The sequence below is a fragment of the Odocoileus virginianus genome, chromosome 16 (assembly GCF_023699985.2).
Source record: "Odocoileus virginianus isolate 20LAN1187 ecotype Illinois chromosome 16, Ovbor_1.2, whole genome shotgun sequence".
NCBI lineage: Eukaryota > Metazoa > Chordata > Mammalia > Artiodactyla > Cervidae > Odocoileus > Odocoileus virginianus.
Genome location: NC_069689.1, coordinates 20,356,437 through 20,377,196, shown reverse-complemented (window position 1 = coordinate 20,377,196; position 20,760 = coordinate 20,356,437). Strand labels below are relative to the sequence as shown.

Sequence of the window (20,760 nt, the reverse complement as noted above, 5' to 3'; positions counted from 1 at the left end):
TCTTGCTCTATCCCAACAGTTTCTCTGGTTTTAATCTTTTGTTTCTCCCTTTAGTCAACAATTTTAACTCTCTCTCCAGTTTTACTGACTTTAGCTGTCCAGCATAAAGACTTTCCAGACCAGGGACAGCCCTACCATGTCCATCCAGGCCTCAAGAACCAAACCTGAAGTTACAGTAGACATTGGGTCTATTAATCCATTGTGAGTGTGAGTGTGTGTGTGTGTGTGAGTGAGTCACTCATTCACGTTCAACTCTGCAATCCTAAGGACTGGAGCCCCTCAGGCTCCTCAGTCCATGGAATTTTCCAGGCAAGATTACTGCAGTGACTAACCATTCCCTTCTCCAGGGGATCTTCATGATCCAGGGATCAAACCCAGTTCTCCTGTGTTGCAGGCAGACTCTTTACCATCTGAGCCACCAGGGAAGCCCATTAACTATAAATAATTGCAAAAAATTAATAGAAAATCTAAACATACAGTATTCAGTCCGGCCTCAAAATATCACTTTATACAATACAGATTTTCATTTGTTTGCACTGTCTCAAATTCTAATTAACCAACATACATTTTTGTGTTAAACAACAAAATTAAAAGGATATGGATCACATTATGCTTCAGTGTATTTACATACATTGCAATCATACTTATTTTTCCTAAAACCTCCCACCACCAATAGAAGGTGTGGCCACCACACAAAGAATCTGACCATAAGCAAAGGTATAACTTGTCAGTGATGCCAATTAAAAATGGTGATAAGAGAATGTATTAAATGAATGGCCTAGAGTATAAATTAGCATAAAACAAAGAACGTAATCAGAGATGGACAGAAGAGCTATCATGTCAGAAAAGATGGAAGGAAAATTGTGGAAATCAAGAAGTGAAGACAAAGTTAAGTTTTTCAATTTCTTTTGCCATTTTCTTTTGACCAGAAGCTAAAGGGATCTTATATGAGACACATTATTAGTAGAAATAGTTCATAACATTTTATGACATACTAAAAGATATAATTTGCAGCAAGACAATATAATATCATTATATCTGTCTCTTTCAAATCATCAGACTGTCTAGCACCAATATCAAAAATTGGAATACAGGTAATATCCATTCTCCTTTACCATAAAATTATTAGAAAACAATTCCTAGATGTGTTTTCTGTACTACAGCTACTCATTTAAAGAAGCTAAATTACCTAAATTATCCAAGATGTATCTAAAAATAAGCAAAGGAAATATTGATCAGCTACTATGCTTATAAAATCTGACATGACAATAGTCAGCTCAAACTTATGTCCCATAGTTACAGCAAGCAAATGCTCACTTTTTTTTTTTTAACTTACTGCACATGTACTAGAATCTGAAACTGGGCATAGATTGAAGATTTAGATTTTTGCTTATGGTCAAATTCTTTGTGTGGTAACCACACCTCTTACTGGTGAAGGGAAGTGTTAAAAAAAAAAAAAAAGGTGTGACTGTGATGTATGTAAATATACACTGAAGCATAATGTAATCCACATCCTTTAATATACGGAACTACCTTATGTTTTGATCAGACTTTTCTCTCTCACAGGCAGATTCCTTCTCAGTGGCCTCCCAGAGTGCTGATGGGATATTCCGTTGTACAGATGAGTGTGTACTGAGAAACTGCAGATTCAAGATAACATCCCAGGCATCACTGCCAGTCCATAGGTCCTTCTGACCTATGAACCTCTAATTCCAAAACAACCTCAGGGAGTTTTAGAATTTTCTAGAGGCAAAAATCTGAAAGAGGGCAGGCTGGGTGTCTTCTCCAGCCTCAGTCATCCCCTAGCAGTACTTGAGATCCTTCAGTGAATTGATTATTTCTGCTTCCTTGTGTGGTGATCAATGTTCCTACCTGCTTGGCTTACCTCTTGTGTGACAAAATAAGAATCTTCTAACACCTCCTGCCTAGAGTATCTGGAATCCTCTGGGACTCCTGGAGTCAACTCTTCCACTTAGGTGTCCTCAGAATTAGGCTAGGGCCCAGACTAAAGGCCCTTGAGTTAAAATCAGGCTACAGAGAAACAGGCTCTGCATCTGTTTGGAGGCAAAGGATAATTTGCCAGATTTGAAGGGCCAGAATGAGTACCAGACTAAGAGGGTTCAGCTGAAGACCGAAGAATTGACGCTTTTGAACGGTGGTGTTGGAGAAGACTCTTGAAAGTCCCTTGAACTAGAAGGAGTTCCAACCAGTCCATCCTAAAGGAGATCAGTCCTGAGTGTTCATTGGAAGGACTGGTGTTAAAGCTGAAACTCCAATACTTCGGCCACCTGATGTGAAGAGCTGACTCATTTGAAAAGACCCTGATGATGGTAAAGAGTGAAGGCGGGAGGAGAAGGGGACGACAGGATGAGATGGTTGAATGGCATCACCATCTCAATGGACATGAGTCTCAGTAAACTCTGGGAGTTGGTGATGGACATGGAGGCCTGGCGTGCTACAGTCCATGGGGTTGCAAAGAGTCCAACATGACTGAGCAACTGAACTGAACTGAATGATCTGGCTTTTTCTTACCACAAATTCAATGAAAATGGCCAGACATCTGAGTGTGCCCTGGGGCATGCTGTTTTGAGGCACCACTATTTCTTTCAGGTCTTGGGCCCATGGGCTTTTGCTAATTTATCTGGCTCCCATAACACCACTTCACAGCAAGCCTCCTTAATCTCTCCAACAATATGCGGTGCTCATATTGTCAGTCATTCCCCTATTCATCAGTCTGTAGACTATCCCTCCTTTTTCTCCTTTTCCAGAGCAAAATAACCGATTAGCATTGGCATTCTGCCGAACATTGATTGCCCAAATGCCAAACAGTGCTTTCTTGGAGGTTCCCATCCCCAAAGCTCCAGCCTGGCATTGTGCTGAGCGCTAAAAGTGCACCCTGTGTAGGGCTGGGAACTTCGGAGCTGGCAGGCAGGGGCACATGGAAGAATCCAGGGAAGTACTCTTCTGTCCTCTAGAAAAGCTATTTGGGGTGGCCACTTGGGTTAGAAATGCTAAAAAAAAAAAGTGCCTCTTAGGGCTCCATGGGTCACATTTCCAGACTCTTAATACACAATCTAGGCTACACTGTATCGGTCAAAGGATTTTCAAATATTAGCTGGATGTTAGAATTCGATACCCTCTTTTTTTGTCAGGTAACAAATTGATGCCAAAGATGACATTTCTTGAAAATTAAATTCACATGCGCTTGCTGCAGCCACAGAATTAAGATTGCTATCCCAATGCACGTTTTCTTTATATGATGCCATCGCTTTATGAGGAATCTTAATTTGTATTAGTTTTGGAATTAGATTTAATTCAATGCCAGCTTTATGCATTTATTTTTAGTTTAGATTCACTCCTCTGAGCTTGTCAAGAATGATTGAAATTCACTGACAGTAATTTTTCCTAGGCAAGTAGATTCCTGTTGTTTGACTCAACTGTACCAGACCAAGTCAGATCAACATAGTAAAAGAAAGATTAAGTATATTTGGCTTTACACTTTTAGCTTTTCTACCTAGAGGGAGCCTGCTGCTACCTCAGCCTGGAATGCCCTTTACCCACCCCTATAGCCCATTTTCTGCTTTTGGCAACTTTTCATGACCCAGTTCAAACCTCACCTCCTTTGAAAAATATTTATTAGTCTCAAGTCCCCTACATTTGCACTGCCACAGCAAACCACCTTGTATAAGCCCTGAATTTTGTGATGTTTTATAGTTTGCTATTTACATGTTTGCAGTCCCTCTCTAGACTGTAAGACCTTGGACGACAGGGACCTTTACAACTCCTGTCCCCCTAGTGTTTTAAGTTGTGAAGATTTCTTTTGAAAAACAGTATACAAATATGAAATAATCATATTGTTTGTAGGTCAGAGAAGATGAATAATAAAATAATCGATAATGTAAGAGCATCAAATTGGAATTAAGACCCATCTTTAGACTCCTGCCCACTTGAAAATGGGTATGAATATCTGCAAATAACCTTTTACCTTTCAGAGTTAGAGAATCAGTTAAGGCCATTCAGAAATAGAAAATTAGAAATACGAGATTCACTCTTGGCTTCTCCTTCTCCTGCACTTTTAATATCCAATCAATCAACAATACTTATCAATGTTCCCCACTAAATGTGTGTGTGACCTGGGAGGGATCCTCAATCCTCAGCAAGCTAAGTGTCAGCTGGAAGACTTGTTAAAGCAAACAGCTAAGCTCCAGCCCCCAACTTTCTGATTCGCTGGATCTGCAGCGGAGCCAAGAATTTGCATTTCTAACAAGCATCCAGGTGAAACTGGCTCTGTTCATACAGGAACCGCACTTTGAGAACCATTGCTTTAAACCACTGGAGAAGGAAATGACAACCCACTCCAGTATTCTTGCCTGGAGAATCCCAGGGACGGAGGAGCCTGGTGGGCTGCGGTCCATGGGGTCACTAAGAGTCAGACACGACTGAGCGACTTCACTTTCACTTTTCACTTTCATGCATTGGAGAAGGAAATGGCAACCCACTCCAGTGTTCTTGCCTGGAGAATCCCAGGGACAGAGGAGCCTGGTGGGCTGCCGTCTATGGGGTTGCACAGAGTCGGACACGACTGAAGCAACTTAGCAGCAGCAGCTTTAAACCACCCACTCTATTCTCCTTACTTTTAACACGGTTCATGATTTCTACAAAAAGAAATGAGCCCCTGAGTTGTGACACAGTAAGGCTCAAATAAGATAGAAGGAGAGCTAGGTTTGGTCCTTATCCTGGGTCCTGGCTTCCCTGGGTAGGCAGTTGTTACCTAACCTGAAATGATCTTGAACATATGAGAGAAAGTCCTAAAGCATTTCTGGAGTGGTCCAGAGTGTCTCTAAATACAGAGCAATAGATGAGGTCATGGTAATGCAGGGAGTCAGAAGCAGAGGGGGGCACGAAAGCTATAATCACTTGTCAAAGGGGTGTTTTCTGTAGACAAGTGAATGGAGCTATTGTACACAGACTCAGTGGTTGCCAAGCATGTGGCCCAATTATTTTGCCTGTATGAGCATGGCACGGAAGGATCTCCTTAGAGGACTTCACACAAGCTGATGTTTAGTCCGGCAGTAGCAAGCAAAAGCCTGGAGAATCTGAACTTAAGAATCTTTTCAAGTTCCTACCTGCCAAATCTAGGATATGAGACAATTAAGCTGGAAGGACCACAAAAGTAAAACACCTGAAAATAGTACAGCAAAGACCAAAAAGGGGCCTATCTTGTTCAAAATATTGGCAATAATGAGGATCACATGGCTGCCTTGGGAGGCAAGAGGTCCATAATTTAAATCTGGGGATTATCCTCCCAGAGAAACTGCTCACCCCAGTCTACCTCTGGCTCTACCCAAATGTAAAATGTCTGTCAAAGTTCAAAATGACCTATTGGCCACCATGGCTTAGGGTCTTAAAAGAATGGAAGGCCTGCTTTGGTAGCTAGAATGGACATATGACAAGGTGTTCTGCTTTCTTAGGAGAAACACCATTCACTTTACAACACAGGATGGAGATGCTTTGTGCATGCTAAGTCGTTTCAGTCGTGTCTGACTCTTCGAGACCCCATGGACTGTAGCCCATCAGGTTTCTCTGTCCCTGGGGTCCTCCAGGCAAGAATACTGGAGTGGTTGCCATTTCCTTCTATAGGGGATCCTCCCGACCCAGGGATCGAACCTGCGTCTCCTACGCCCCATGCGACAGCAAGCAGGTTCTTTACCACTAGCGCCACCTGGACAGAGATGCTTCAGTACTCTTCAAATTTCTCCACGGCATGAGAAAACCATTCAGGTGGTTGGCTTGAGCCCCAGGGATCAGGACCATAAAACAAAGGAGCAACAGCTGCCTCCTGGCCTCCGAGAGAGCAGCACCCTCCTCCCCAGGCACCATGCAGGTGAGATACAGAAGCTGGAAGGGTGCTGCCAATCCTCCATGACATTCCCATCTCTTGCACAAGCTCTGGCTAGGCACAGCTGAGGGAGAGACACCCACAGGAAGCTGCTCCGGGAAACAGCCTCTGCGGAGTCCAACAGAATGCTGCAGATGAGCCCATCAGCGAGAACATGAATTCAACTTGAAATAGGCATAATTAGAAACAGATTGGCAAGCATGGTTCACTTCCTGTCCGGGCAAGAGGTTAGGAAATGAGACTGTGAGGAGGTTGTCTTATGCGGTGCTGATGTCAGGAAAAAGAGTGAAGGAGATTTCTGTGGCTGTGGTGATACCTATACTCAGTATCCTAATTCTAGCAGACCTCTATCCATGTATACTGTACTACACCCATGTACACTGCGCTACATCCATATATACTGCACAACACCCATGTACACTGTACTACCCCATGAAGCACTGCCTACACCCATGTACACTGTACTACACCGTATTTATTTGATGCAAGCCTTCTAAACCGGCAGAGATGGGGAAGTGAGGGCACCTGAAAGGCTTGACATCCTAAGAGACAAAGGAAAAAAATCATAGTGGTTTTGGACTGAAGCCCCACTAATTCCACAAAGGACAATGACAAAAAGTTATCAGGCTTCATAAAATACCACATTTACATACTGTAATTTCTCATCAGAAAGGGGGTTACACAGCAAAATGGTTTGAAATGGAATGGGTTGAAACTACAGAAAGGGTTACGGTGATACAACTGTTAGAAAATGCTTCTTGTTTTCAGGTGTAATAACTTTTAAAGTGTTTTAGCTAACCCAGCAGTCCCGTAGCACAAATTAGAAAAAGTATTTACTGAACTAAAACTATGCAAGGCGCTGAACTAGGTGCTGTAATTCTCAGGGTTTAAGATTTATAGCCTCCGCTTACTCTCTCCTTTATAGATTAGTCTAAAGTGTGATCTATCAGAAAATAAATTTCTTAAAATAATCAAAAACATTTTAATATATCATTGGTAAATTGCCTCTAAAATAATGTCATGCTTCTTGTTTTGGGTTACAAATTTTAAGACCTCTACATAAATCACTACAAACATAAAAAACTACTGTTTTTTTGCCCCAGGTTGTCTGATTTTATTTTGGCAGACACTTCCTTTTTAAAGTATGACATTAATAACACAGATGTGATACATTGTCTCTGGACAATGTAACAGAGGACTCAAAAGCCACATTATATTTTATTATACACTATAGTGAATTGCCTCATCTAGCATACTCATTCCAAGCTTTTAACAAAATGCAAATTCATACAAATACCCTTGAGTAAAATCTTCTGTAGTGATTGCTTCTAGGTTCCTCTTGGATGAACACTGACACTTCCTTAAACAGGACTTCTTCAAAATCAAAAAGAATGAAAACATAGATACATGCCTAGAATTACCTTCTGTATCAAACAGACTGACTTGCACTACTTTTATACAATAAATGTTTTAATGCACTAATTAAGAAACAGAATACAAGTGCTTTTAGGATCCTAGGAAGCTAATTTTGGAACTTAGTTTTAAGAATTAGATTCTAACTGACTTGCTATCATAACAGAGATCCTGAGACTGCATAATTACTTTTTAAAATAAAGTTTTAAAAAACCACTACTCATGAAAATACAACAGCTCTGTGTTTTTGTCTGTTAATAAAATTACCCTAATTCTCTAAGAACATCCCTTTTGCATTAATGAAACCAAGGATTCCACTTACCAAGAAGTTCTTAGAAAAGACAGGCCATGCATGGTTCAAGCAATAAACGTCCTTCTAAAGCCAAAGACCGTGTAGAGTAGAAGGGAAGCAAACCTGAACTCTTGATATTAAAGAAGAGTTCTAATAAAGATTTCATTTATGCCAGCACAGGATTTTACAATTTTATTGAAATTAATCATAAATCATTTTAAAAGCACTTACAGCTGAAGTTCATTTATTTTTTTAAAACAGTAAAACATTTCTCAGTTCTATTTCTGAATTGAATAGACTAAAAGCACAATGTAAGTACAGTAGGCTATTTAAGTGTTCTTTATTATTTGTAGTAATTTTCCAAGTAACTTTGTCTTTACTGTGATGTAAGTATTAAATTTCCATTTTACAGATGAAGAAATTAAGGTACAGACAGGTGAAGTGCCTTAAGGAGTCAGAATGGAGAAAAGGAACAAAGATGGGATTTTGAAGCAAAAGGACTGGGGTTTAAATACAGTACAGCCACCTACTAGCTTTGAGCAAGTTCCTTCATCTGGGATTTTCATCTGTAAAACAAGGACAATACCACCTACCTCTCAGTGGTTGATGTAAGGTAGAAGCAAAAGCACCTGGCAGGAAACTAGTACACAGTTAGCCATTCAACAAATACAGGCTCTCCCATCAATCCACAATCCCATTTTCTTTAACTGGTACAATGAGTCTATAATCAATCCATAACACTGATGTGAGGAAAATGAGATAATAATACAGGCAAAGTACCTGGCAGATGCAAGGATCAACATGTTTGTTCTCCCCCTCAATATTCCCTTCCTTACTCCAGGTCCCACAGTTACTAAGTGGCTGAGCCACAATCAAATCTGCATCTTGGTTCCACTTTAGAACTGCCTCTGCATGTACATTTCATTTATGGTTGCACCTTATTTAACTGGAAAAAACTAATCTAACCTAATTGCTTAATCAGTTGTTATTTCAGTATGTTCCCAGTAAAATCAGGTTCATTTCTCGGGTAGCTTTACTTTTCACCAATAACCAAAAAAGGTGATTAATATTTCTGACTTGGCAATATATATTTTTGATACATACTTCTACTGGCATTTCTGCAATAGTCTTAATATTTTATAAACTATTATAACCTGAAAGATAATTTAAAAATCTATTCTTGAGGATATTACATGCCTAAGCACCTAAATGACTCCATTTGGGGAGTTCAAAAATACTAGGTAGCCTTTTCATTTCTCCTATTTTCTCCCAAATAAAGTAATAAGGTAAGGTAGTAAATGTGGTAACTAAATAAATATGTGATTAAGAGAAAGAGATTTGTGAAAAATATGGACCAGATTTGCACTTATGAGGCAATGACCTTCAAAACTGGCAGGGAACTCTTAACAATGTTCTTCACAAGGAGGCAATTATATTACAACCCTTCTATGTATACTTTCATTTCTCATGGTCCACAAATATACTTGCATATCAGAAAGAATAAAAGAACAGGCTGGTAACTGTGGCAACCTTCATTGAGAGGCTATAAGGAATTTTTATTACCTTAATAATCACATCATAAATGCCAGATCAGTATAACTGCTGCAGTACAAAAGGCTAGACCAACACTTTGACAGAATTTCCTACAAACTGAAATTTACCAAATGTAACTAACACTCTAAGCCAATAATATACTTCTGGTTCTGTAATACCCTATGTGGTCTCTGATCACCTCAAGATGTACTGAAATTTAGATACCTTATTTTCAAGAAAAACACAGACATATAATACTTTTAGGAAAAGGATTTTAAACTATCACCAATTTTTTAATATAATATATGGTACTGTAATTCCTAAATGATGTAAATATTGCTTTAATTTAATAAGTGATGAACACTGATTAAAAAAAAAAAGACCCTGTGCCCAGTATTTGACAAATAAGTACATGTGTGTGCTCTCTCTCTCTCACACACACACATACTAGAAACATACAAGGGGGGAAAGTTGCTAAGAAAAGCTCAATCTCTAAATGCTCAAAAAAAGGTATATGCTCAAAATATTAATTTCACATAAAATACTGTCTTATCCACATTTCCTCACATGGGTAAAAACAAAAGCAATTCACAGTAGTAGCACCAAAGAATGACAATACATATACTTTAGAATTCCTATGTTTTTAAATTTTCATAAAAGAAACATAATGCACAATCATTGACACATCTAGATAGTGAACACTTATGACAGTATGGGCATATTACACCAGGCTTAATTTTTAAGCAGCCTAAATTTTTATAACATATTAAATTGTAACAATGTAAAATTAAAACCAGCAGGAAAATAAACACAACCACAGTAGCACACAGAAAGCATAAAACCAATAACTCCTGCTCAACTTAAAAATATTTTCCTCAACAGTAATAAAAACTACCCACAAGTATAATACCAATCTGCCAACTGGGTTTCCACTAACTGGGAAAAATAACTAGTTGCCTTGTTGTGATACCTTAAAACCACAAGGTTATCACTAAATGGAGAGGTGTTTTATTTGTACTTTCTGTCTCGGCAAAAGTTAATAATCTGCCCCAGAAATTTATCTCACCATATATCCCAAAAGTATTTTTAAACTCATAAAATCTAAATCTCACACTGCCCTTGATATGCTATTGTGTAAATGCTTTAAATTTTAAAATAAAGATTTTAAAACCTCTACACAATGTATTCAAATAGTAAACATGTCAACTCAATCTATGTTTTCTCTGGTTCCCCCCACTCCCACCAAAAACAAAACACTTGTACATGACACATAAAGATACAATAGAAACAAAAAGTAGCATGTCACTCATTCAGTAAGGATATAATACACAACATCTCTCTATCATATTCTACTACAAAAATCCTTTCACTTTATGGCTAGCATCTTTATGACTGCTTAATCTGTATTTAAGGGCCCTGAAAAAGAGATTTTGTTCTCCTTCCCTACCCTCATAAATCTTTGGCAGAGGTCAGCACTTATGCCCAGAGCTGGGTTTTGGAGGTGGGAGAAAAAGGAAAGTGGAGAGAAGGCAGAACTGAGCACGGAGTCAGCAGACAGCAGCTGCTCTCATATACTATCCAGCGTCTTTCTCACACACCGCTATTTTCCGCTATTGAGCATTGTCAGCAAAAAAAAAAAATAATTAATGGGGGTTGGGGGGAGGCGGGGAGGGAGACAAAGAGAGTAGGACCCGGGCAGACAGTTCTTGCCTGCCACATCTGAGATGAGAAGCCCTCTCGGGCTTTTGCTGCAGAGGCGAGGGATCAGGTGAGACCCTCCGGGTCCAGCTCAATCTGCTTCTCCAGAAAGAGCAGTTTGGGGCAGGTGAGCACAGGACCCTCTCGACTGAGAACTGCGCGCCGGAGCATTGTCAGCGGTTTCTGTTCCTGACTTTATAAAGGAGAGAGGGCTGCGACTGCATTCCTGGGCAAGACTACTACTCCTGACGTGCCACCCAGCAGGAGGTTGTAAAAATCCCTTCAAAAACACCAGGTTACGAAGAATGCCGTGCAGCATTACCGTATTGTTGGCGTGTTTTTTTTTTTTTTTTTTTTTTGTAAGTCACCGATTCTCGCCAATGGCAACCCTCAAATCGCTGGGACTTGTTGCTAAATCTTTATCTCGCGCCCCCCAGAATTGCCCAGCTGAATAAGATTTGGGGAGCGAAAAGCCGGGGAGATGGGGGGTTAAATCTTTAAAGCCCAAGGGGCTGGGTTCCCTTCAACAGGCCACTCTGTATGGGCTACGCGTTCAATTCTACCTTCGGAGAGCTCTGACTCACAAATGCTGGGGGGGAGATTATGACATACACCATCATCCTTCCAGTCAAAGAAATAGGAGAAAAGCCGCCAGCCGTCCTTGCCCGGCCAGAAAGCCAAAGCCTGCACCGCTCCCCCCCCACCCCCGCCCCGCCCCGCCCCGTCCCCCGACGGGGCGGCCGGGGAAAGAGCCTCCCGCCCTCTCCGCCCCCCTCCGGACGCCCGCGGAAGGTGCTCACCCCATCGGCGGGTTCGAAGAGCCAGGATGGGGCGCCCTCACCTCGGGAGAGCGCAGGGGACGAGCTGGGGGGTCCAGGACGCCTGGACTCGCGCCGCAGCGGTGCCGAGCTCCGGGTACCCAACCCCGGACCCGGGCTCAGGCGCCCTGCACCGGCGGGGCCATCCGCCGCAGCCAGAGGCGGACAAAGCGCCGGGGTCTGGGGCGACCCCCGGGAGGCGGCCGCGGGCCAAGCCGGCTGGACTCGGGGAAAGAGGGGCTCCCGCGGGCGGGGCGGCGCGGCGCGGCACTGACCTGGATGGTGCAGGTGTACTCGCTGTCGTCCAGCAGCCGCACGGTGCAGCTGTACTCGCGCTCCAGGCTCCTGCTGCTGCCGCTCATCAACCTGCTCAGCATCTTCCCGCCCGCCCGCCTCCGGGAGAGACGCGGCGGCGCTGCGGACCCCGGACCACGCGCCCCTCAGCCGGGCAGCTCCGCGCCGGCCCCAAGCACCTGCACCATCACCCCAGCGCGATCGCCGCCGCTGCCTCCTGCCCGCCCGGCTCCTCCTCCTTCTCCTCCTCCTTCTCCGCCACCGCCTTCCCCCAGCCCAGAGCAAGCGCCGGACTCGCTCTGCTCCGCGCCCCACTGCCCGTGTCCTGCTTGTGGGGCGGGGACTCGGCCGGAGGGAGGCCAATGGGGGTCAGCGCGGCGGAACCGAGTGACAGACGGAAGAGCCAATAGAAACAGAACACTGCGATGATAGACAGGTCAGGGAAGCAATCGCGGCAAAGCAGTTGGACCGAGAAGTCAGACCCGCCCTCTGGCGTCCTAAACCAGGAGCTCCTTTTCTCTCTGCGGTTCGGATAGATGCTGTTTTTCCCTCCCCCGGGCCAGGTGCGGGCAATCGGCTTGATCAATGTCAGCTGTTTGGAATATATTTGGCCTCGTCTTCAGGGCCCAAGTCGCACGCTCTGCAACGCCGCGGTTCCCGCCTCTCTGGTGCCTGAGCGCTGAGAGCTCACAGTCCCTGCACCTGCAGAATGCAGGCACCTTCGGCTCTGGACCAGGCGGCTGCCCCCACCTGCGCTGCTGAACCCCACGACAGCCGGACGGTCTTCTCTGTTCCACTCCTCTTATTTTGGAGAACATCTGTTTTACAGGGGCTACTTAAGTAAAAGCTGCAGGGTTCGCGGAGGGGCTAAAGCACCAGGGTTTAACCCCTAGAAACCCTCCACTCAAACACCGTTTGCCTCCTCCTTTTATTTTCGCTAGACAAAAGGAAGAGACTGAGACGTGGTCCTTCAGCCGATATAATGCAGAGGAAACGATGGATCCTTTATCTACACCTTTAGGACTAGAATTATCATGTTTTCGTACTTCCTCAACAAAACAGCAGAGTATGTAAGGAGGTACACATCACAAAGGAAAAAAATAATCTCCTGCCTTCTCTGACCTCATATCTAAAGACTTCATGTTCTTTACAAAAATTTCACTGAGACAGTATTCTCCCAAAAGATTTTGGGAGGAAATGTTGCAAAAGGATCAAAGCAACAAAGAACATTTATAAATATATTAATTGAAAAATAATGAAATACAATAATTTCCTGTTATTTTCAATTATGCTATTGTTTGCAGGTATAGCATAACAATAATAAAATCCTACATTAACCCAGAAAAATGTTCAACCATTAAAATATACTTCTTCTCTAGTATCTTTTTTTTTATTTGGATCATATAGTTCTGTTTTTAATTATTTTGAGGAAACTCCATACATTTTCCGTAGTGCCACACCAGTTTATATTACAACCAATAGTGTATGAATGTTCCTTTTTTTCCACAATCTCCCCAACACTTGTTATTTGTTCTTTTTTGATAACAGCCACTCTGACAGGTGTGATATGACATCTCATTGTGGTTTTGACTTGCATTTCCCTGATGATTAGCAATGTTGAGCATCTTCTCATGTATCTGTTGGCCATCTGTACGTTTCTTTGGGTTCTCTAGTATCTTTGTATTCCAGGATTGATTCCCCCTCCCCCCCACCTTTATTTTATGCATCTGACCCACCCTGTCCTCCTTTATATCTTGGATTGCTCTCCTCATTAGTAGCATTCTCCCTAATGGCATTCAGGTGCTGTAAGAGGAGGTTCACAGTGCAACTCTGGAAGTATTATTTTAGAAACTAGAACCAGTAAGCCAAGTGGTCTATCCATAAAGCCAGGTGTGAGCTCTTCTATTTTGTAGCTCCAGCAGATAACCTAGCCCTGCAGCATAATATTAATACTCAATAAATGGTTTTTAAATTAAGTAAATGGAACTGATAGATATTTTACTGCATCTAAACCCCAAGAGAAGAAACTAAGAGAATTTCAGAAAGGTCTTAGAGACAAGTGCAATTGTTAATGCATCAAAGTGATATTCTATAGAGCTCAACTTTGTTGTGTAGTTGGGAGAGGATGATGAAAGTCTTCAGACGGGCAAACTTTTATTGAAGGGAAAGTTTATATTTGATGTAAAATCTACACAAGCAAGAAAAAATGTCCAAAAAGCTAGAGGAAGACCAGTAGTGTGATGACAGGAAAGCATCTTTAACAGGCTATGCAAATAAGCAGCTGTTTGAATAAAAAGACAAAGCACCATGAATCCAGGATAGCTCTACAGAGCTGAATGCAGTATTTTTTCAAAGTATGACCATAAATACAATCGACAGGGATGAGACTGTGGCTGCTATGCCAGTGCATTAAGTAACATTCCTGCCTAACTTAAGAAAATCATGTCAGCTCACCTCATTGAAAGACCAGTCAGATACTCATCATGCTAATGCATAATATCCAGAAAGAACTTAAAACCCTCCCTTACTCTCTGATACAGAACATTTTGTGAAGAAAACAGAGGATGGAAAAATAATAGAAGAAAAGCGAGAGTCCATCAGTTAGTTTCTGGTTTCTCCTATGCCTCTACAAAAAGGCTCGAGTACCGAAGCCTAAGAGGAACAAAAAAAGAAAGCGCTCGTGTAAAATCAAATAGAGGAATACTTTATTTTCCTTTGTATTTCTCAAGCCTATTGAACAGGATACCCAGAATGGAAAGGGTTTACTCAATAAAAGGCCTTGTATGCCCTTGAAAGTCAGAGTATCATAGTGTTCATGAATTTTCGACTATAAAGGAAGTCATATTTAAAATAAAATTCCCCTCAAAAATATCCCCAGCTACAATAGCTCTGAGTTCCCACCTTTCAAATTACCAGGATGTCAGCCCACCCCCTTTGGAGTTTCCCTCCCTTCTCTACTACAGAGGAGTCTGTAGGAGAGGTGCTGTCACCCACATATTCCTGAAATAACTGAACTATTCTTGCCTCTGCTTCAGATGTCCCACACCCTGGCGTTCTGGGACACTGAGCTCTCTCCAGCCAATGCCATCTTCAGCGTTGCCTTGGGATTTGGCAGGAAGGGGTACCACCCTCTCTTCACCAGGACATCACTAACACAGGTATGACATGGCTGCTCTCAGAGCCCTGTGGACTAGATCAGGCCTGCCTTACTATTGAGTTTCCAGCCTGGGTCCATATGTCTGGGTCCATGCAGCTCCCCTCTCAATCAAGAGTTCCCTTAGCCATGTCTGGAGCATCCAAGCCCAACCACTGTAAAGCCCAGAGAAGAAAACAACTCTCTTCACCCAGTTTAAGGTCCACTTTCAAAGGCTGATTTTTTTGTCCCAGGTATAGTGTCTCCCTTGGATGACAGACCATGGGAATATCTGCTCTTTCAGAGGAAACCCCATCCTCCAGACCCAGGACTGTGACCTTGACCTCTGACCCAACTAGGCTATCACGTTAGAACACAGCAGTCCAACAACAGTGCATTTCTCACAAAGATTGACTTAGTCTTTGTAGGTAGAGTCTCACCAAAGCCAGTTTGGTACCATGCATAAATGTTTCTCCAGAAAGCGGTAGGGGTCATGCCTGTCTTTGCTTTAATGTATCCTTTAGACCTCAGCTTCTGTTCCCCTAGATCGTGGGCTCAAGCAAGGATATCCATATCTCTATAGAAGCAACAATATATTGGCATATGAGTGAGAGAGTTAAAGTCGCTCAGTCTTGTCCGTCTCTTTGCGACCCCATGGACTATACAGTCCATGGAATTCTCCAGGCCAGTATACTGGAGTGGGTAGCCTTTCCCTTCTCCAGGGGATCTTCCTGACCCAGGAATTGAACCGGGGTCTTCTGCATTGCAGACGGATTCTTTACCAACTGAGCTATCAGGGAAACCCATATTGACACATATATGGTCTAAGTCAACAGAGGGAAGAAACAGTTCTGTTGTTGTCCGCATTGGTGTCTGGGGAAGCAGGCTCCTTCCCCACACCCAAAGACGTGCATATCCAAATGGAGCACTGCTTTTCAGTGTAAAACATCTACAATCAGGGTAATGGTTACTTTATAGTTTTCCAAGAGTAATATACGTATACTTATTTTAATTTGAGGAGCTAAACAACTCACAGAGTTTTCCCAGAGCAGTCTACCTCTAAAGACTTCTCTTTTATCAGGACAGAAAACCACAGATTAAGAGACAGCTTTTCTACCTTCTACCAATCCTTAGTATTTTCAGTTTAGCCCTCATTGCTTAAAATAACTATTTTTACATGGAAATGTAAGAAATGCATGTACTTTTTAAATTCCAAGCTACAGACATCCATCGAGCATTTACAATGTGTCAGGCACATTCTCTGTGACAGCTTTCTAGAATACATAAGACACAGCCCAAAGGATATGGGGAAAGGAAATGTACAAACCAAGAAGATCACAAGCAAGGAGACAGTGTTTGATACATGTCCAATTAGGTATAATGCAATAAATGGAGGGGCTTCCCTGGTGGCTTAATGGTAAAATATCCGCCTGCCAATGCAGGAGATGCAGCTTTGATCCCTGGGTTGGGAAGACCCCCTGGAGAAGGAAATGGCAACCCACTCCAGTATTCTTACCTGGGAAATCCCATGGACAGAGGAGCCTGGCGGGCTACAGTCAATGGGGTTGTGAATAGTCAAACATGACTTAGTGACTAAATAATACAATAAATGGAGCATGAGCAATGTACTACAGAAGAACAGCAGGGTTGTCCCTGGTGGTTCTGTGGTTAAGAATCTGCTTTCTAATGCAGAGGACCCAGGTTCAATCCCCTGTCCAGGAACTAAGATGCCACGTGCCACGGGGCAACTTACCCCTTCACGGCAGCTACTGAGCTCTCCCACTCTAGAGCCCATGCCCTGCAGCTAGACAATGCCTGAGCACCACAATGAAGACCCAGCACAGTCAAAAATTTTTAAATATAATAAAAAGAAAGAAGAACCACAAACAGTACAGTTATTTAAGCAAGGGAGACAGCAAAGCCTAACAGAGAAAGTAATGGAATTGGGTTCTAAGGAAAGGAGTAGTATCATGATGGTTGCTGACAGCAAGAAAAGAGAAGGATATGGGGTGAAAAAGTGACATTTTAAGTAGAGGAAACAACATGAGCAAAGATATAGAAGCACAAATGTGTATCAGTCAGTCAGTCAGTCAGTCAGTTCAGTCGTTCGGTGGTGTCCGACTCTTTGCAACCCCATGAACCACAGCACACCAGGCCTCTCTGTCCATCACCAACTCCCGGAGTCCACCCAAACCCATGTCCATTGAGTCAGTGATGCCATCCAACCATCTCATCCTCATACATGGCATGTTCCAAAACTTGCAAGTACTCCTGAATGGATAACATGTGAGGTGCGTTGGCTGGGAAGAGATGGACTGAGGCCAGGTCACATAGGACCTTCAGTGCTATGCACAGGAATTTGGATTCTGTTTTATAGACAGTAGGGGAGCATGGGAGGTTTTTAAGCAGAGAAGTGACAGGATCAGAGCTGAGTTTGGGAATGATCATTCTGAAAGCTGTATGAATGATTAAATTAGAGTGAGCAGAGATTATTTACTGGGGAAAAATGCATTCTGAAAACAATAGAATGTCTTTAATGAGGCATCAGGAACATTTATAATAGGTCTCTCAGATGTGGGTGGCAGGCTTTATCGTATTCTCCAATTATGGTTCATTTTCCTTATATTTCCAGCCAGCAACAAAATATATATGAAACAAAGCAAATTAATTCATTTATTCAAAAAAATTTACTGATGATCTACTATATGCAAGTTTCTATGCCAGGTGCTGAGAGAATTCAAAGATGAATAAAACATATTCCCAATCTTCAAGAATTTAGAGTCCCATGGAGTCTGCAAAATTGCCTCAACAACATTTATTAAGTATTCAGTTTATGTAGATTAATATTCAATGCATATTGGCTTAAAAAAGGATATAAAGGGGAGCAGCAGCAAAGATATGAAAAATAGCCCAAAAATATGGGCAAAGAAAATACATAAACAAACAAAAAAATCAGTACAGCCCATATTTCTTGATTAATAGTGTCAATTGACTACTTGTTCAGCAAAATGAGGTAATTAACATTATTATACTTCCTCCCACCCTCTGTACTTCAACTCCCAATTTTTGTGGTTTATACCATTTCTATTTTGTCAGGGTTTATAACATTTACAGTTTTTGGCAACCATGTTTAGTTGTTTAGTCTCACTTCTGTATTCAAATGGATTCAGTGCTTACCACCAATTCTTTTATCCTAGTATCATCATTCCTGGGTTTTTCATTTTTTATTCACAACCTGAATGGGTGGGATTTCTTTACTAAATAGTTTTTTCAAGAATGGTTAATGGCCACATTCCCTGATTTCTTTTTTGTCTGCCTGTTGCCTTGAGCAAATACTTGAACAGAAATACTACTTGTGGCTCACATTTTCTTCACATTCCTTCTCTCAGAATTTTGTAGCCGTGACTCTTGTGTCTTTTTTTTCCCCTGACATTTTCTCTGAAGAAGTTTGAGTTGGGTCAAAATTTTTCTATTATAGGTGATTTTCTTTTCTTCCAAGATTCCTGAAGGCTATTTACAGTTAAACCTGAAGTTCAAGAACTCAGTGAGAATATAATGTATCTCTATGTTAATTGTTTTAAATCAGTTTTCCCTCATGTAGATGGTGGGGGATTTGGTATAATACCTCTTATTATTTTGAATTTGTTGAGTTCTCTTCCTCTGAGACTCCAATTAGCCCTGTACTGGATTATATTTGACTATATCTTTCATTTCTTTCAAATTCTTAAATCTCTATGCCTTTTCACTCTTTATTCACTGTGATTGCCACAAGTCTTTCCTCCATGCTGTTAATCTTATTAGTTCTGCTCTCTTGTAAAATGGTCAGTTTCAGCCCAATATAACCAAGCACGAGTGTATTATACTCTTGTGTATTTTCTATCAGTTTTGCTCAACTTGGTTACCTGGGAAGTAGAAAGCTCTCAGTTCAGTTCAGTTCAGTCTCTCAGTCGTGTCCGACTCTTTGCAACCCCATGAATCACAGCACGCCAGGCCTCCCTGTCCATCACCAACTCCCGGAGTTTACTCAAACTCATGCCCATCGAGTTGCTGATGCCATCCAGCCATCTCATCCTCTGTCGTCCCCTTCTCCTCCTACCCCCAATCCCTCCCAGCATCAGGGTCTTTTCCGATGAGTCAACTCTTCGTATGACGTGGCCAAAGTATTGGAGTTTCAGCTTCAGCATCAGTCCTTCCAATGAAAACCCAGGACTGATCTCCTTTAGGATGGACTGGTTGATCTGAAGACATTAAAAAAAATTAAAAAAAAAAAAGGATGGACTGGTTGGATCTCCTTGCAGTCCAAGGGACTCTCAAGAGTCTTCTCCAACACCACAGTTCAAAAGCATCAATTTTTCGTTGCTCAGCTTTCTTCACAGTCCAACTCTCACATCCATACACGACCACTGGAAAAACCATAGCCTTGACCAGAGAGACCTTTGTTGGCAAAGTAATGTCTCTGCTTTTTAATATGTTATCTAGGTTGGTCATAACTTTCCTTCCAAGGAGTAAGCATCTTTTAATTTCATGGCTGCAGTCACCATCCGCAGTGATTTTGGAGCCCAAAAAAAGAAAGCTCTAGAGGCCCTTATAATCTCTGCTGAGGTACCATGGTGGTTTATGAAGACTTCCATTCTAGAACAATTTTCTTGTGTACCCCCATTTCTTCACTCATTCCCTTGTCTACACCCTCAGAATTCTTCACAAATTAGTGAAGGCATGATAGAGAACCTCAGAATGTTTTCAAATCCCCTACCCTGAGGGGGAGGGATAAATTGGGAGATTGTGATTGACACATACACGATACTATACATAAAATAGATAACTGATAAGGACCTACTCTATAGCACAGGGAGCTGTATCCAGTACTCTGTAATGACCTATATGGGAATAGAATCTAAAGACAATGGGTACATATATATATACACACACACAGAGGATGAGATGGTTGGATGGCATCACTGACTCAATGGACAGGAGTCTGAGCAAACTCTGGGAGATAGTAAAAAAACAAGGAAGTTTAGAGTGCTACAGCCCATAGAGTTGCAAAGAGATGGACAGGACTTAACTGTCCTGAACAATGAACAATGACAACAACAGCAACAACACACACACACACACACACACACACACACATCTGACTCACTTTGCTATACAGCAAAAACTAACACAACATTGTAATCAACTATACTCCAATAAAAAATTAATTTCAAAAAAACCACACTTTTTTCCTCTTGTTCTTCTTCTGAGGAATAGGGACAGAGAGAGAAGACACACCTGACTCCACTGGAATACTCTGTTTCTCTTATCTCTTATTTATAACATTTGTTTCATTTATGAGCAAGGTTTCATTCTTTACCTTGTTTTAGCTGCTGGTGAATTTGGGGCTTTGTAAATGCCTTTTGGTTGCTGTTAATTATGTTGATGGATAGAAAAATCTGTGACCCTGCCCAATTCTTCTATCCTTACTCAGAAATTTGTCATCTAAGCTCAACTAGTTTTGGAGTAGATATTAATCAAAGATGTTTTCATTAAGAGAGAGGAAGAATAAACATTCTACAGTGCACATGCTAATTATTCAGTAAATGTCTGCAGAATTAATTTAAAAGTTTCCCTGAACATAGTTCAGTTAATTAAAACTGCAAATCATTATTATATCTTATCATTTCAATTTTTCCATTAC

At 41.8% G+C, this 20,760-nt stretch overlaps 1 protein-coding gene across 4 annotated transcripts in view; it reads right to left on the bottom strand.

Annotated features, from left to right (window-relative positions):
• FRMD5 (FERM domain containing 5) overlaps nucleotides 1–12,268 on the bottom strand; it is a 313,278-nt gene extending 301,010 nt beyond the window's left edge. The window contains exon 1 of one of the 4 annotated variants that reach the window (XM_070477956.1): nucleotides 11,929–12,268. In XM_070477956.1, the coding sequence (XP_070334057.1) occupies nucleotides 11,929–12,030 (102 nt within the window). In that variant the 5' untranslated portion in view covers nucleotides 12,031–12,268. The remainder of the gene's footprint in view (nucleotides 1–11,928) is intronic. The other 3 variants (XM_070477954.1, XM_070477957.1, XM_070477955.1) reach the window with 3 other exon arrangements.
• Nucleotides 12,269–20,760: the final 8,492 nt, after the last annotated feature.